The sequence below is a fragment of the Mustelus asterias genome, unplaced genomic scaffold (genome assembly GCF_964213995.1).
Source record: "Mustelus asterias unplaced genomic scaffold, sMusAst1.hap1.1 HAP1_SCAFFOLD_2001, whole genome shotgun sequence".
Classification (NCBI taxonomy): Eukaryota; Metazoa; Chordata; class Chondrichthyes; order Carcharhiniformes; family Triakidae; genus Mustelus; species Mustelus asterias.
The window spans coordinates 1-17,127 of NW_027591946.1; the positions used below are offsets into that span (position 1 = coordinate 1).

Sequence of the window (17,127 nt, forward strand, 5' to 3'; positions counted from 1 at the left end):
GTAGGGGGGATTGGTGAGGGAGGGGGGAGCGAGGGAGGGGGGTGTGGGGGGAGGGGGGAGTGAAGGGGGGAGGGGGATTGAGTGACTGGGGGAGGGGGAATGAGGGATAGGGAGTGAGGGAGGGGGGAATAAGTGTCTCGTGTTGATGCCGTGTGCCATTCCCGTGTTGATGCCGTGTGCCATTCCCGTGTCGATGCCGTGTGCCATTCCCGTGTTGATGCCGTGTGCCATTCCCGTGTTGATGCCGTGTGCCATTCCCGTGTTGATGCCGTGTGCCATTCCGGTGTTGATGCCGTGTGCCATTCCCGTGTCGATGCCGTGTGCCATTCCCGTGTCGATGCCGTGTGCCATTCCCGTGTCGGTGCCGTGCGCCATTCCCGTGTCGGTGCCGTGTGCCATTCCTGTGTCGATGCCGTGTCCCATTCCCATGTTGATACTGTGTGCCATTCCCATGTTGATGCCATGTGCCATTCCCGTGTTGATGCCATGTGCCATTCCCGTGTTGATGCCGTGTGCCATTCCCGTGTCAATGCGGTGTACCATTCCCATGTCGATGTCGTGTACCATTCCCGTGTCGATGCCGTGTGCCATTCCTGTGTCGATGCCGTGTGCCATTCCCGTGTCGATGCCGTGTGCCATTCCCGTGTCGGTGTCGTGTACCATTCCCGTGTCAATGCCGTGTGCCATTCCCGTGTCGATGCCGTGTGCCATTCCCGTGTCGATGCCGTGTGCCATTCCCGTGTCTATGCCGTGTGCCATTCCCGTGTCTATGCCGTGTGCCATTCCCGTGTCGGTGTCGTATACCATTCCCGTGTCAATGCCGTGTGCCATTCCCGTGTCGATGCCGTGTGCCATTCCCGTGTCGTGCCGTGTGCCATTCCCGTGTCAATGCCGTGTGCCATTCCCGTGTCGATGCCGTGTGCCATTCCCGTGTTGATGCCGTGTGCCATTCCCGTGTCGATGCCGTGTGCCATTCCCGTGTTGATGCCGTGTGCCATTCCCGTGTTGATGCCGTGTGCCATTCCCGTGTTGATGCCGTGTGCCATTCCCGTGTCGATGCCGTGTGCCATTCCCGTGTCGGTGTCGTGTACCATTCCCGTGTTGATGCCGTGTGCCATTCCCGTGTCGATGGCGTGTGCCATTCCCGTGTCGATGGCGTGTGCCATTCCCGTGTTGATGCCGTGTCCCATTCCCGTGTTGATGCCGTGTGCCATTCCCGTGTCGATGCCGTGTCCCATTCCCGTGTCGATGGCGTGTGCCATTCCCGTGTTGATGCTGTTCTCTTTTTTTCCAGTCACTATGTGGCGCTGATTCCCTCTGAGTTGCGGACGGACTCTGTGGAGAAGGTTTGTGTTCTGCTGCTGTCGGCTGTCGAATCCCCCCACCTCACTCTGACCATTCAGAATATCGAGACCAACAGCACAATCCTCCGGATGGAGTTACCGACCAGCACAGGGTTTAACTGCATCAATTTTACCGTAAGTCCTTTCGTCCATTTATCAGAGTCACAAGTCGGCTTACATTAACACTGCAATGAAGTTACTGTGAAAATCCCCGAGTTGCCACACTCTGGTGCCTGTTCGGGTTACACTGAGAGAGAATTTAGCCTGGCCAATCCACCGAACCAGCACGTCTACAACTAGGTTTAAGGTGAGAGGGGAGAGATACAGAAGTGTCCAGAGGGGCAATGTTTTCACACAGAGGGTGGTGAGTGTCTGGAACGAGCTGCCAGAGGCAGTAGTAGAGGCGGGTACAAGGTTGTCTTTTAAAAAGCATTTAGGCAGTTACATGGGTACGATGGGTATAGAGGGATCTGGGGCAAACGCGGGCAATTGGGGGAAGCATAGTTGTTTGAATAAAAAGGACAGCATGGACAAGTTGGGCCGAAGGGCCTGTTTCTACGCTGTAAACCTCTTTGACTCTATTTATCTAAATTAAACTCCATCTGCCACTCGTCGGCCCACCGGCCCAGTTGATCAAGATCCGGTTGCAATCCTAGGTAACCTTCGTCACTGTCCACTGCTCCACCAATCTTAGTGTCATCCACAAATCAACTGCATCATTATCCACCTTGAGAAAGAATTCTACCATATTATGGTCACTCTTCCCCAAGGATTCCCTCACAATTAGATTGCCAACTAATCCTTCCTCATTGCACAGCACCACCCAGTCCAAGATGGCCTGTTCCCTTGTTGGTTCCTCAACGCCTTGCTCCAGAAAACCATCCCGCACGCACTCCAGAAATTCCTGCTCGGTTGCACTGTGACTAATTTGACTCTCCCAATCCATGCGCAGATTAAAGTCACCCCGAATCACAGACGTCCCTGCGTTTCCCGTCTACTGCTTTTCCCCACGTTGCCGCTGCAGTTTGGTGGTCTGTGTACCACCCCCACCAATGTTTCTTTGTCCCTTGTTGTTTCTCAACTGGACCCATACAGATTCCACATCATCTGAGCGAGTATCCTCCCTCGATATCGTATCAATATCATCCATAATCAACAATGCAACTCCTCCACCTTTTCCTTTCCGTCTGTCCTTCCTAAACACCAAATAACCCTCAATGTTTAGTTCCCATCCTTGCCCATCCTTGGAGCCTCGTCTCCGTAATGTCAACTATATCGCGCCCCATTACATCTATCTGTGCCACTAATTCATCCATTTTGTTTCGAGTGCTCCGTTCAGGTACAAAACCTTCAGGTGAGCACTTTTAATGTTTCTTATCCCTCTCCTACTATTTTTTACCGTGTTCTTATCCGACTCTGGCCCTTGGTTTCTCTGCCCATCACTTCCCTTATTCTCCTTACTGTCTTTTTATCTTGTTGTTAATTCCCCCCACCGCTCCGAATCCTTACAAAGGTTCCCAACCCCCTGTCGTTTTTGTTTAAACCCTCTCCAACCACTCTGGCAAATACCTCCCCCCCCACCAGGCCATCAGTCCCGATCCTGCCCAGGTGTGATCTGTCCAGTTTGTACAGGTCCCACCCCCCCCAGACCTGGTCCCAAAGCCCCAGGAATCCGAAACCCTCCCCCTTGAGGTCTAATGATGTGGAGTTGCCTGTGTTGGATTGGGGTGGCCACAGTAAGTAGTCTCACAACACCAGGTTAAAGTCCAACAGGTCTAATTGGTAGCACGAGCTTTCGGAGTGCCGCTCCTTCATCAGGTGAGTGGAGAGTTGTGTTCACAAACAGGGCAGAAATAGACACAAACTCAATGGCAAGATAATGGTTGGAATGAGGAAGAATTTCGCACGGCCAATGCATCTAACCAGCACGCCTTTCGGACTGTGGGAGGAAACCCACGCAGACACGGGGAGGGAATGTGCAGACTCCGCACAGACAGTGACCCCACCCGGGAATCGAACCCGGGTCCCTGGCGCTGTGAGGCAGCAGTGCTAACCACTGTGCCACCGTGCCGCCCGGTGATGGGTTGAAGGAGATGGCAGAAAAATGTGCATTTAGAAAGGAATAAACTCATTAACGATAGTCAGCATGGTTTTGTGAGAGGGAGGTCATGCCTCACTAACCTGGTGGAGTTTTTTGAAGAAGTGACTAGAATGGTTGACGAGGGAAGGGCCGTGGATGTCGTCTATATGGACTTTAGTAAAGCGTTTGACAAAGTCACTCATGGTAGGTTGGTGCAAAAGGTTGGATCTCATGGGATAAAGGGGGAGGTGGCTAGATGGGTGGAGAACTGGCTTGGTCACAGAACACAGAGGGTGGTAGTGGAAGGGTCTTTTTCCAGCTGGAGGCCTGTGACTAGTGGTGTTCCGCAGGGCTCTGTATTGGGACCTCTGCTGTTTGTGATTTATATAAACGATCTGGAAGAAGGTGTAACTGGGGTGATCAGTAAGTTTGCGGACGACACAAAAATGGCAGGACTTGCAGATAGTGAGGAGCATTGTCAGAGGCTACAGAAGGATATAGATAGGCTGGAAATTTGGGCAAAGAAATGGCAGATGGGGTTCAATCCTGATAAATGCGAAGTGATGCAGTTTGGTAGAACTAATGTAGAGAGGAGCTATACGATAAATGGCAGAACCATAAAGGGTGTAGATACGCAGAGGGACCTGGGTGTGCAAGTCCACAGATCCTTGAAGGTGACGTCACAGGTGGAGAAGGTGGTGAAGAAGGCATATGGTATGCTTGCCTTTATAGGACGGGGCATAGAGTATAAAAGCTGGGGTCTGATGTTGCAGCTGTATAGAACGCTGGTTCGGCCGCATTTGGAATACTGCGTCCAGTTCTGGTCACCACACTACCAGAAGGACGTGGAGGCTTTGGAGAGAGTGCAGAGAAGGTTTACCAGGATGTTGCCTGGTATGGAGGGGCTTAGTTATGAGGAGAGATTGGGTAAACTGGTGTTGTTCTCACTGGAAAGACGGAGAATGAGGGGAGACTGAATAGAGGTGTATAAAATTATGAAAGGCATAGATAGGGTGAACGGTGGGAAGCTTTTCCCCAGGTCGGTGGTGACGTTCACGAGGGGTCATAGGTTCAAGGTGAAGGGGGGGGAGGTTTAACACGGATATCAGAAGGACATATTTTACACAGAGGGTGCTGGGGGCCTGGAATGCGCTGCCGGGCAAGGTGGTGGAGGCGGACACACTGGGAACGTTTGAGACTTATCTAGATAGAAACATAGAAACCCTACAGTGTAGAAGGAGGCCATTCGGCCCATCGAGTCTGCACCGACCACAATCCCACCCAGGCCCGACCCCCACATATTTACCCACTAATCCCTCTAACCTACCATCTTTGGACACATGAACGGAGTGGGAATGGAGGGATACAAAAGAATGGTCTAGTTTGGACCAGGGAGCAGCGCGGGCTTGGAGGGCCGAAGGGACTGTTCCTGTGCTGTATTGTTCTTTGTTCTTTGTGAATGGGGATGAGGAGCATATCAACCATGATCGAATGGCGGAGCGAATCTGATGGGCCGAATAGCCTAATTCTGCTCCGGTATCTTGTGATCTTTTATGGGGCAGTTAACATTTCTGCCTCACAGCGCCAGGGACCCGGGTTCACTTCCCGGCTTGGGTGACTGTCTTTGTGGAGTTTGCACATTCTCCTCGTGTCTGTGTGGGTTTCCTCCGAGCGCTCCGGTTTCCTCCCACAGTCCATAGATGTGCGGGTTAGGTGGATTGGCCGTGCTAAATTGTACCTCAGTGTCTAATGATATGCGGGTTAGGTGGATTGGCCGTGGTAAATGTGCAGGGATTATGGGGTGAGGAACAGTGTAACAGGCTGGAGAGAGAGGGGCTGAATGGGCTCCTCCTGTAACGGGCTGGAGAGAGACAGAGGGGCTGAATGGACTCCTCCTGTTGCTGTGTAACATTGTGGAGATGGGCTGAATGGCCTCCTGGTTCTCTGCTCCAATGTTGATCTGATTTGGGGATGTGTTTTCTGTACAGATTGGAGAGAGTGAGATGAGCCGTCACTCTTATAACACACTCTTATCCGTCTCTGTGAAAGGATCGGGAGAAAACCTCTCCGTCAGTGAGACTAAGATGGTGGTTTTGAGGAGATACGATTCGCTGACCTTCGTCCAGACTGACAAACCTGTTTATAAACCTGGCCAGATCGGTGAGTGTCCGTCCTCTGAGACAGCAAGTTCCGTGAGAGGGTGAGGGCGCGATGGTCACTCTGGAAGCATCACCCAGGTGACCAGAGCAAGGTCCATCATTAGGAAAGGGCCCACAACTCTGCTGTCCCACCCTCTCCCCCCCACTCTCTCCCCCTCTCAATCCCCCTCTCTCTCCCCCCCACTTTAGAACATAGAACATTACAGCGCAGTACAGGCCCTTCGGCCCTCGATGTTGTGCCGACCAGTGAAACCAATCTAAAGCCCCTCTAATCTACACTATTCCAATATCATCCATATGTTTATCCAAGAACCACTTGAATGCTCTTAATGTTGACGAGTCCACTACTGCTGCAGGCAGGGCATTCCACGCCCTTACTACTCTCTGAGTAAAGAACCTACCTCTAACATCTGTCCTATATCTATCTCTTTTACCACCTTCCCTGCACTTACTGAAAGATCTAAACCCCGGAACCTGCAACAACCATTCCTGTCCCTGCTCTATCCATGTCTCCGAGATTGCCACAACATCGAAATCCCAGGTACCAACCCATGCTGCAAGCTCACCCACCTTATTCCGGATGCTCCTGGCGTTGAAGTATACACACTTCAAACCGCCTTCCTGCCTGCCAGTACACTCCTGCGACTCTGAAACCTCATCCATGACCTCACTACTCTCAACCTCCTGTACACCGGAGCTACAATTCAGGTTCCCACCCCCCTGCTGAATTAGTTTAAACCCTCCCGAAGAGCATGAGCAAATTCCCCCCCCTGGATATTGGTATCCCTCTGGTTCAGGTGTAGACCATCCCGTTTGTAGAGGTCCCACCTACCCCAGAATGACCCCCAATTGTCCAGGTATCTGAATCCCTCCCTCCTGCACCATCCCTGTAACCACGTGTTCAACTGCTCTCTCTCTCCCTATTCCTCTCCTCACTATCACGTGGCACGGGTAACAAACCAGAGATAACAACTCTGTTTGTTCCAGCCCTAAGCTTCCACCCTAACTCCCTAAATTTCTGCCTTACATCCCCATCCCTTTTCCTACCTATGTCTTGAAGGTGGCAGCACAGGTGGAGAAGGTGGTGAAGAAGGCATATGGTATGCTTGCCTTTATAGGACGGGGTATAGAGTATAAAAGCTGGAGTCTGATGATGCAGCTGTATAGAACGCTGGTTAGGCCACATTTGGAGTACTGCGTCCAGTTCTGGTCGCCGCACTACCAGAAGGACGTGGAGGCATTGGAGAGAGTACAGAGGAGGTTTACCAGGATGTTGCCTGGTATGGAGGGTCTTAGCTATGAGGAGAAATTGGGTAAACTGGGGTTGTTCTCCCTGGAAAGACGGAGAATGAGGGGAGATCTAATAGAGGTGTACAAGATTATGAAGGGGATAGATAGGGTGAACAGTGGGAAGCTTTTTCCCAGGTCGGAGGTGACGATCACGAGGGGTCACGGGCTCAAGCTGAGAGGGGCGAAGTATAACTCAGATATTAGAGGGACGTTTTTTACACAGAGGGTGGTGGGGGCCTGGAATGCGCTGCCAAGTAGGGTGGTGGAGGCAGGCACGCTGACATCGTTTAAGACTTACCTGGATAGTCACATGAGCAGCCTGGGAATGGAGGCATACAAACGATTGGTCCAGTTGGACCAAGGAGCGGCACAGGCTTGGAGGGCCGAAGGGCCTGTTTCCTGTGCTGTACTGTTCTTTGTTCTTTGTTCTTGGGTGCCGATGTGAACCACAACTTGGGGCTGGTCCCCCTCCCCCTTAAGGATCCCGAAAACACGATCTGAGACATCGGGGACTCTGGCTCCTGGGAGGCAACACACCAACCGCGAATCTCTCTCGTTCCCACAGAATCTCCTATCCGTCTCTTTAACTATGGAGTCCCCAATGACTAATCCTCTACTCCTCTTCCCCCTTCCCTTCTGAGCCAGTGACCTTTCCCTCTCTCCCTCTCTCTCCCTCTCTCCCCCCTCTCTCCCCGCCCCCTCTCTCCCCCTCTCCCCCCTCTTTCCCCCCTCTTTCCCCCACTCTCTCTCTGCCCCCTCTCCCCCCCTCTTTCCCCCCCTCCCTCCCCCACTCTCTCCCCCACTCTCTCCCCCACTCTCTCCCCCACCCTCGCCGCCCCCTTGCCCCCTCGCCCCTCCCTCGCCCCCTCGCACTCTCTCATCCCCCCTCCTTACCCCATTAACCCCCGCTGCACCCCCCAGAAAATACCATTGCTGAGTCCCCCCATTATCGGTGGGGTCCCCATTGACCAGGAACTGAACCGGGACCCAGCCAGATAAACACTGTGGCTCCCAGAGCAGGTCGGAGGCTGGGAATCCTGCGGAGAGTAACTCACCTCCTGACTCCCCCCAAAGCCTGTCCACCATCTACAAGGACACAAGTCGGGAGTGCGATGGGAAACTCTCCACTCGCCTGGATGAGTGCGGCTCCCAACAACACTCGAGAAGCTCGACACCATCCAGGACAAAGCAGCCCCCCGCTCGATCGACACGCTAACCACAAACACTCACTCCCTCCACCACCGACGCACAGTGGCAGCCGTGTGAACCGTCTACAAGATGCACCGCAGCGACTCGCCAAGGCTCCTTCAACAGCTCCTTCCAAACCCACCACCTCTACCACCTAGAAGGACAAGGGGGGGGGCAGCAGACACATGGGGAACACCCACCGCCTGCAAGTTCCCCCCTCCGAGCCCCTCACACCATCCCGACTTGGAAACATATCGGCCGTTCCTTCACTGGCGCTGAGGTCAACCGGCCGGAACTCCCTCCCTAACAGCACCGTGGGTGTACCTACACCACAGGGACTGCAGTGGATTGGGTGGAAGGAAGTGAGTTCGAATTGTGGAGCCTGAGATTGATTCAGGATCGAAGGGCAATGAGTGGGTCTGGAACTCATTGAGGTGATGTGAATAATTTACACATGAGGCTCGTGAGGCTGAATGGCCTCATTCTGTTCCTGTGATGTGTCTCCCCCCCTCCCCCTCCCTCACTGCCACCCCCTGCCCCTGTCTGGGATTGGGGCTGAGCAGAGATCCCAGAGGCTGCTGGGCTCAGTCACTGACCTGTGGATCTGGGGTGGTGGCAGCTCCGGACGGGGAGGCTCTCAGCGTGTGGGATCTTACTGTGCATCTTCCTTTGTCTTTCAGTGAAGTTCAGGATTGTGACCTTGAATGACAGATTCATCCCCGTTCAGGAAGAGGTGAGTGACATCTGTCCATCCCTCCCTCCGTCCATCACTCTATCCATCCGTCCATCCCTCCCTCCGTCCATCACTCTATCCATCCGGCCATCCCTCCCTCCGTCCATCACTCTATCCATCCGTCCATCCCTCCCTCCGTCCATCACTCTATCCATCCGGCCATCCCTCCCTCCGTCCATCACTCTATCCATCCGGCCATCCCTCCCTCCGTCCATCATTCTATCCATCCGGCCATCCCTCCCTCCGTCCATCACTCTATCCATCCGTCCATCCCTCCCTCCGTCCATCACTCTATCCATCCGGCCATCCCTCCCTCCGTCCATCACTCTATCCATCCGGCCATCCCTCCCTCCGTCCATCATTCTATCCATCCGGCCATCCCTCCCTCCGTCCATCACTCTATCCATCCGTCCATCCCTCCCTCCGTCCATCACTCTATCCATCCGTCCATCCCTCCCTCCGTCCATCATTCTATCCATCTGTCCATCCCTCCCTCCGTCCATCACTCTATCCATCCGTCCATCCCTCCCTCCGTCCATCACTCTATCCATCCGTCCATCCCTCCCTCCGTCCATCACTCTATCCATCCGGCCATCCCTCCCTCCGTCCATCATTCTATCCATCCGTCCATCCCTCCCTCCGTCCATCACTCTATCCATCCGTCCATCCCTCCCTCCGTCCATCATTCTATCCATCCGGCCATCCCTCCCTCCGTCCATCATTCTATCCATCCGTCCATCCCTCCCTCCGTCCATCACTCTATCCATCTGTCCATCCCTCCCTCCGTCCATCACTCTATCCATCCGGCCATCCCTCCCTCCGTCCATCATTCTATCCATCCGTCCATCCCTCCCTCCGTCCATCACTCTATCCATCCGTCCATCCCTCCCTCCGTCCATCACTCTATCCATCCGTCCATCCCTCCCTCCGTCCATCACTCTATCCATCCGTCCATCCCTCCCTCCGTCCATCATTCTATCCATCCGTCCATCCCTCCCTCCGTCCATCACTCTATCCATCCGTCCATCCCTCCCTCCATCCATCACTCTATCCATCCGGCCATCCCTCCCTCCGTCCATCACTCTATCCATCCATCCGTCCATCTGTCTATCCATCCACCTGTCCATCCCTCGATCTGTGCATCCCTCCGTCCATCCGTCCATCCAACCCTCCATCCGACCATTTTTCCATCCATCCCTTTATCCATCCGTCATTGATCTATTGATGTTCCCCCCCCCCCACCTGCCCTTCTTCCACCCCCCCCGATCCCTGCCCAGTGTCTCCCCCCCCGTGCCCACCCTCTTCCACCCCGCCCTGATCCCCGTGCCCACCCTCTTCCACCCCGTCCCTGATCCCTGCCCAGTGTCTCCCCCTCCCCCCGTCCCTGATCCCAGCCCAGTGTCTCCCCCCCCGTGCCCACCCTCTTCCACCCCGCCCCGATCCCTGCCCAGTGTCTCCCCCTCCCCCCGTCCTGTGCTCAGGACCACTGTGTGTTGTTCATTAGTTTGGGCGATTACTAATTCTGCTGCTTTCCGCTCTCTGTTCCAGTATCCTCTCGTCACTGTGTGGGTGAGTTCAAATCTCCAACTCAAGACCCCAGCGTCAACTCCACTCCAAGCCGAGAGCCAGCTGGATGGCCCCGCGGCTGGAGACACGGGATTGATCCGATATTAGAACATCGAACCTTCCCACCCTGGGCACAAGTGACATTAATCCCCTCAGAGAGAGAGCGGCCAAGACAGGGCAGGCTAAGATTTCCCACAATTCCTTCCATTCCGGAACATTCCCAGCAGTTTGCCAGCGGGTGAATGTAGCAGCGATTCCCAGGAAAGGAGGGAGGCGGGAAAGTGAGGGAATGCTGAGCCGGTTAGACTGACATCAGTCAGTCAGGAAAATACCGGAATCTATAATGAAGGAATTGTTCCCAATGCATTGCTAACAGCCTGAACATCATTGATGTACAGAGGGATCTGGGGGTTCGAGTCCATAGCTCCCCGAAAGTGGCCACACCAGCAGACAGGGGGGTAGAGAAGGCGTACGGCACCTTTATTGGTCGGAACATTGGGTCCAAGAGTCAGGATGTCACGTTGCAGCTTTATAAAACTTTGTTGAAGCCTCACTTTAGGAGCATTGCGTTCGATTCTGGTCTCCACATTACAGGGAGGAGGCTTTGGAGACGGTGAGGAAGAGGTTTACCAGGATGCTGCCTGGATTAGAGAGTCTGAGCCATAAGGAGAGGCTGGACAAACTCGGGTTGTTTTCTCTGGAGCGGCGGAGGGTGAGGGGAAGACCCGATAGAAGTCTATAAGAACAAAGAACAAAGAACAGTACAGCACAGGAAACAGGCCCTTCGGCCCTCCAAGCCTGTGCCGCTCCTTGGTCCAACTAGACCAATCGTTTGTATCCCTCCATTCCCAGGCTGCTCATGTGACTATCCAGGTAAGTCTTAAACGATGTCAGCGTGCCTGCCTCCACCACCCTACTTGGCAGCGCATTCCAGGCCCCCACCACCCTCTGTGTAAAAAACGTCCCTCTGATGTCTGAGTTATACCTCGCCCCTCTCAGCTTGAACCCGTGACCCCTCGTGATCGTCACCTCCGACCTGGGAAAAAGCTTCCCACCGTTCACCCTATCTATACCCTTCATAATCTTGTACACCTCTATTAGATCTCCCCTCATTCTCCGTCTTTCCAGGGAGAACAAGCCCAGTTTGCCCAATCTCTCCTCATAGCTAAGACCCTCCATACCAGGCAACATCCTGGTAAACCTTCTCTGCACTCTCTCTAACGCCTCCACGTCCTTCTGGTAGTGTGGCGACCAGAACTGGACGCAGTACTCCAAATGTGGCCTAACCAGCGTTCTATACAGCTGCATCATCAGACTCCAGCTTTTATACTCTATACCCCGTCCTATAAAGGCAAGCATACCATATGCCTTCTTCACCACCTTCTCCATCTGTGTTGCCACCTTCAAGGATTTGTGGACTTGCACACCTAGTTCCCTCTGTGTTTCTATACTCCTGATGACTCTGCCATTTATTGTATAACTCCTCCCTACGTTATTTCTTCCAAAATGCATCACTTCGCATTTATCCGGATTAAACTCCATCTGCCACCTCTCCGCCCAATTTTCCAGCCGATCTATATCCTGCTGTATTGCCCGACAATGCTCTTCGCTATCCGCAATTCCAGCCATCTTCATGTCATCCGCAAACTTGCTGATTACACCAGTTACACCTTCTTCCAAATCATTTATATATATCACAAATAGCAGAGGTCCCAGTACTTATACAAATAGCAGAGGTCCCTATACTTGGGGCATTGATAGGGTGAAGAGTTAGAAGCTTTTTCCCAGGGTAGAAATGATAATCACAAGGGGGCACAAGTTCAAGATAAGGGGGGAAAGGTTCAGTGGAGATGAGCGGGGGAAGTTTTTTTACACAGAGGGTGGTGGGGGCCTGGAATGCGCTGCCAACTGAGGTGGTTGAGACAGACACGTTAGTGACATTTCAGACTTATCTGGATAGGCCCATGAACAGACGGGGAACAGAGGGACACAGGTGGTTGGTCCAGATAGGACATGATCAGCACGGGCTTGGAGGGCCGAAGGGCCTGTTCCTGTGCAGTACTGTTCTTTGTTCTTTTACTCTTTGATGAGTGGCAGGGGGAGACAGAATCTTTTTCTCCCGAGTTGAAACGTCCAATACCCGGGGACACGCACTTAAGGTGAGAGGGGAAAGTTGAAAGAAGTTTTGATTTGATTTATTATTGTCATATATATTATGTTGTGCCTACGCACAGTCTGTTTTAACCCTAACACGATGGGCAAAGAATTGCGAGTAAATTTCTTGTAAGTACAACTAATGTTTACGTAAAACACACAATCAATCATCACCCACCCAACCAACGATAAGTTACCTTACAGAAAATACTAGAGTTCAAGTCCCGTACGCGACCTTGACTTAACTTTGCGTGACTGGCGAGTACCCAAGCAGATATTGGCCTTTATCTGTGCGTTGGTCTCGGTCATCCTCTGTGTAGTCTGGGTCGTTTGGTCTGGTCTGGCACTCTGGCTCTGGTCTTCCTTCCTTCTCGGGTGTGGTGCCTCTCCTCGTGCTGGTTGTCGCTGGCGACGGTCACCGGTGTTGTAGCTCGTTCGTGGGGTCAGAGAGAGAGAGAGAGAGAGATTCTCGGTCGTGCAGCATCCTTTATACCCCGTTGGGTTTCGCGCCCCTTTTGGCCATTGCCAACCAATCGATCAGGACTTGATCACCCTGATCGATGAAGTCCAATCGGGTGCTGCCACACCAATCTCTGGGTGTGTCCCCAACGGCCATGTCTGTAGGAGCTGGGGGCACGTAGAACACACACCTCCCTCCCAAATAAGGGGTTACAGCGCCCCTATGTCTGGTAAACAACCCAGTTTGACCAGAAAGGTCCTTTTGTCCTGGAGATGGCCCATATCCTGTGTATTCAGTCGTCTGAGCTGCAGCCTGTTTATCTCTGTTTTTTAGGCTACAGCCTGCCGTTTTAGTTCTTGCCCAATTGTCCCAGAGTGCTTTACAAATCGCCATTTTAGATGGCCCCTTTGGCCACAATTAGTATACAGTGAAAAGTATTGTTTCTTGCGCGCTATACAGACAAAGGATACTGTTCATAGAGAAGGAAAGGAGAGGGTGCAGAATCTAGTGTTACAGTCATAGCTAGGGGTGTAGAGAAAGATCAACTTAATGCGAGGTAGGTCCATTCAAAAGTCTGACAGCAGCAGGGAAGAAGCTGTTCTTGAGTCGGTCGGTACGTGACCTCAGACTTTTGTATCTTTTTCCCGAAGGAAGAAGGTGGAAGAGAGAATGTCCGGGGGTGCGTTGGGTCCTTGATTATGCTGGCTGCTTTTCCCCGAGGCAGCGGGAAGTGTAGACAGAGTCAATGGATGGGAGGCTGGGTTTGCGTGATGGATTGGGCTACATTCACAACCTTCAGTAGTTCCTTGCGGTCTTGGGCAGAGCAGGAGCCCCATACCAAGCTGTGATACAACCAGAAAGAATGCTTTCTATGGGGCATCTGTAAAAGTTGGTGAGAGTCGTAGCGGACATGCCAAATTTCCTTAGTCTTCTGAGAAAGTAGAGGCATTGGTGGGGCTTTCTTAACTATAGTGTCGGCATGGGGGGACCAGGACAGGTTGTTGGTGATCTGGACACCTAAAAACGTGAAGCTCTCGACCCTTTCTACTTGGTCCCCGTTGATGTAGACAGGAGCATGTTCTCCTTTACGCTTCCTGAAGTCGATGACAATCTCGTTTGTTTTGTTGACATTGAGGGAGAGATTATTGTTGCCGCGCCAGTTCACCAGATTCTCTATCTGTCTCTGTCTCATCATTGTTTGAGATGTGAGGGGCAGGTTTTTTTACACAGAGAGTGGTAGGTGTCTGGAACGCGTTGCCAGGGGTGGTGATGGAGGCAGATTCGATCAGGGTGTTTAAGGAGTTTTAGATAAGCACATGAATATTCGAGGAATGGAGGGATAGGGAGCGAGGGCAGACGGAAGGGATTAGTTTAATTTGGTGTCATGTTCAGTACAGCATGGTGGGCCGAAGGGCCGGTTCCTGTGCTGCACTGTTCTATGGAAGCGTAATGTGACCGGATCAAGTCGAGACGGTTTGACTGGAGGGGAACCCTTTGGCAGATTTCTCACAGTTTTGTGTGGATGTATCTTGCAGCGGAGACAAAGGGGGACCTGTAGATGTGTTGGCCCCGAGGTTTCTGAATTAAAACGCTCTGCTGGGGACACAGAGACTAAACACGAGTTCAATGTCTCCGACAGGACCCAGAGGGCAATCGGATTGGACAGTGGAAGGATCTGACGCCCAGGCAGGGAATTGTGGACCTCACCTATGACCTGATGCCAGAACCAATGCAGGGGTCGTATCGGATTGAAGTGCTGAAGAAGCAAGGAAAAGTGGAACATTCCTTCACTGTGGAAGAGTACGGTATGGAATCTGCTCACTGTGTAGGGGCTGGAGGAGGTTACAGAGATAGGGAGGGGTGTAGGGGGCTGGAGGAGGTTACAGAGATAGGGAGGGGTGTAGGGGCTGGAGGAGGTTACAGAGATAGGGAGGGGCTGTAGGGGGCTGGAGGAGGTTACAGAGATAGGGGTGTAGGACTGGAGGAGGTTACAGAGATAGGGAGGGGTGTAGGGGCTGGAGGAGGTTACAGAGATAGGGAGGGGCTGTAGGGGGCTGGAGGAGGTTACAGAGATAGGGAGGGGGTGTAGGGGGCTGGAGGAGGTTACAGAGATAGGGAGGGGGTGTAGGGGTCTGGAGGAGATTACAGAGATAGGGAGGGGGTGTAAGGGCTGGAGGAGGTTACAGAGATAGGGAGGGGGTGTAGGGGGCTGGAGGAGGTTACAGAGATAGGGAGGGGGTGTAGGGGCTGGAGGAGGTTACAGAGATAGGGAGGGGGTGTAGGGGGCTGGAGGAGGTTGCAGAGATAGGGAGGGGTGTAGGGGGCTGGAGGAGGTTACAGAGATAGGGAGGGGGTGTAGGGGGCTGGAAGAGGTTACAGAGATAGGGAGGGGGTGTAGGGGCTGGAGGAGGTTACAGAGACAGGGAGGGGGTGTAGGGGCTGGAGGAGGTTACAGAGATAGGGTAGGGGTGTAGGGGCTGGAGGAGGTTACAGAGATAGGGAGGGGTGTAGGGGCTGGAGGAGGTTACAGAGATAGGGAGGGGGTGTAGGGGACTGGAGGAGGTTACAGAGATAGGGAGGGGGTGTAGGGGGCTGGAGGAGGTTACAGAAATAGGGAGGGGGTGTCGGGGGCTGGAGGGGGTTACAGAGATAGGGAGGGGGTGTAGGGGCTGGAGGAGGTTACAGAGATAGGGAGGGGGTGTAGGGGGCTGGAGGAGGTTACAGAGATAGGGAGGGGGTGTAGGGGCTGGAGGAGGTTACAGAGATAGGGAGGGGGTGTAGGGGGCTGGAGGGGGTTACAGAGATAGGGAGGGGTGTAGGGGGTTGGAGGAGGTTACAGAGATAGGGAGGGGGTGTAGGGGGCTGGAGGAGGTTACAGAGATAGGGAGGGGTGTAGGGGGCTGGAGGAGGTTACAGAGATAGGGAGGGGTGTAGGGGCTGGAGGAGGTTACAGAGATAGGGAGGGGTGTAGGGGGCTGGAGGAGGTTACAGAGATAGGGAGGGGTGTAGGGGCTGGAGAGGTTACAGAGATAGGGAGGGGGTGTAGGGGGCTGGAGGAGGTTACAGAGATAGGGAGAGGGTGTAGGGGCTGGAGGAGGTTACAGAGATAGGGAGGGGGTGTAGGGGGCTGGAGGAGATTACAGAGATAGGGAGGGGGTGTAGGGGCTGGAGGAGGTTACAGAGATAGGGAGGGGTGTAGGGGCTGGAGGTGGTTACAGAAATAGGGAGGGGTGTAGGGGCTGGAGGGGGTTACATAGATAGGGAGGGGTGTAGGGGCTGGAGGGGGTTACAGAGATAGGGAGGGGGTGTAGGGGCTGGAGGAGGTTACAGAGATAGGGAGGGGTGTAGGGGCTGGAGGAGGTTACAGGGATAGGGAGGGGGTGTAGGGGCTGGAGGAGGTTACAGAGATAGGGAGGGGTGTAGGGGCTGGAGGAGGTTACAGGGATAGGGAGGGGGTGTAGGGGCTGGAGGAGGTTACAGAGATAAGGAGGGGTGTCGGGGCTGGAGGAGGTTACAGAGATAGGGAGGGGGTGGAGGGGGCTGGAGGAGGTTACAGAGATAGGGAGGGGGTGTAGGGGGCTGGAGGAGTTTACAGAGATACGGAGGGGTGAAGGGGCTGGAGGAGGTTACAGAGATAGGGAGGGGTGTAGGGGGCTGGAGGAGGTTACAGAGATAGGGAGGGGGTGTAGGGGGCTGGAGGAGGTTACAGAGATAGGGAGGGGGTGTATGGGGCTGGAGGAGGTTACAGAGATAGGGAGGGGGTGTAGGGGGCTGGAGGAGGTTACCGAGATAGGGATGCAGGACTGGAGGAGGTTACAGAGATAGGGAGGGGTGTAGGGGCTGGAGGAGGTTACAGAGATAGGGAGGGGCTGTAGGGGGCTGGAGGAGGTTACAGAGATAGGGAGGGGGTGTAGGGGGCTGGAGGAGGTTACAGAGATAGGGAGGGGGTGTAGGGGTCTGGAGGAGGTTACAGAGATAGGGAGGGGGTGTAGGGGGCTGGAGGAGGTTAGAGAGATAGGGAGGGGTGTAGGGGCTGGAGGAGGTTACAGAGATAGGGAGGGGATGTAGGGGCTGGAGGAGGTTACAGAGATAGGGAGGGGGTGTAGGGGGCTGGAGGAGGTTACAGGGATAGGGAGGGGTGTAGGGGGCTGGAG

The 17,127-nt window shown here is 53.9% G+C and overlaps 1 protein-coding gene across 1 annotated transcript in view; it reads left to right on the forward strand.

Annotated features, from left to right (window-relative positions):
- Positions 1 to 1,200: 1,200 nt before the first annotated feature.
- The window catches only part of LOC144489083 (alpha-2-macroglobulin-like), a 66,446-nt gene continuing 50,519 nt past the window's right edge, over positions 1,201 to 17,127 (forward strand). The window contains exons 1-6 of the mRNA XM_078207037.1: positions 1,201 to 1,205; positions 1,295 to 1,478; positions 5,412 to 5,583; positions 8,741 to 8,793; positions 10,342 to 10,362; positions 14,613 to 14,778. Coding sequence (XP_078063163.1) covers positions 1,201 to 1,205; positions 1,295 to 1,478; positions 5,412 to 5,583; positions 8,741 to 8,793; positions 10,342 to 10,362; positions 14,613 to 14,778 — 601 coding nt within the window. The remainder of the gene's footprint in view (positions 1,206 to 1,294; positions 1,479 to 5,411; positions 5,584 to 8,740; positions 8,794 to 10,341; positions 10,363 to 14,612; positions 14,779 to 17,127) is intronic.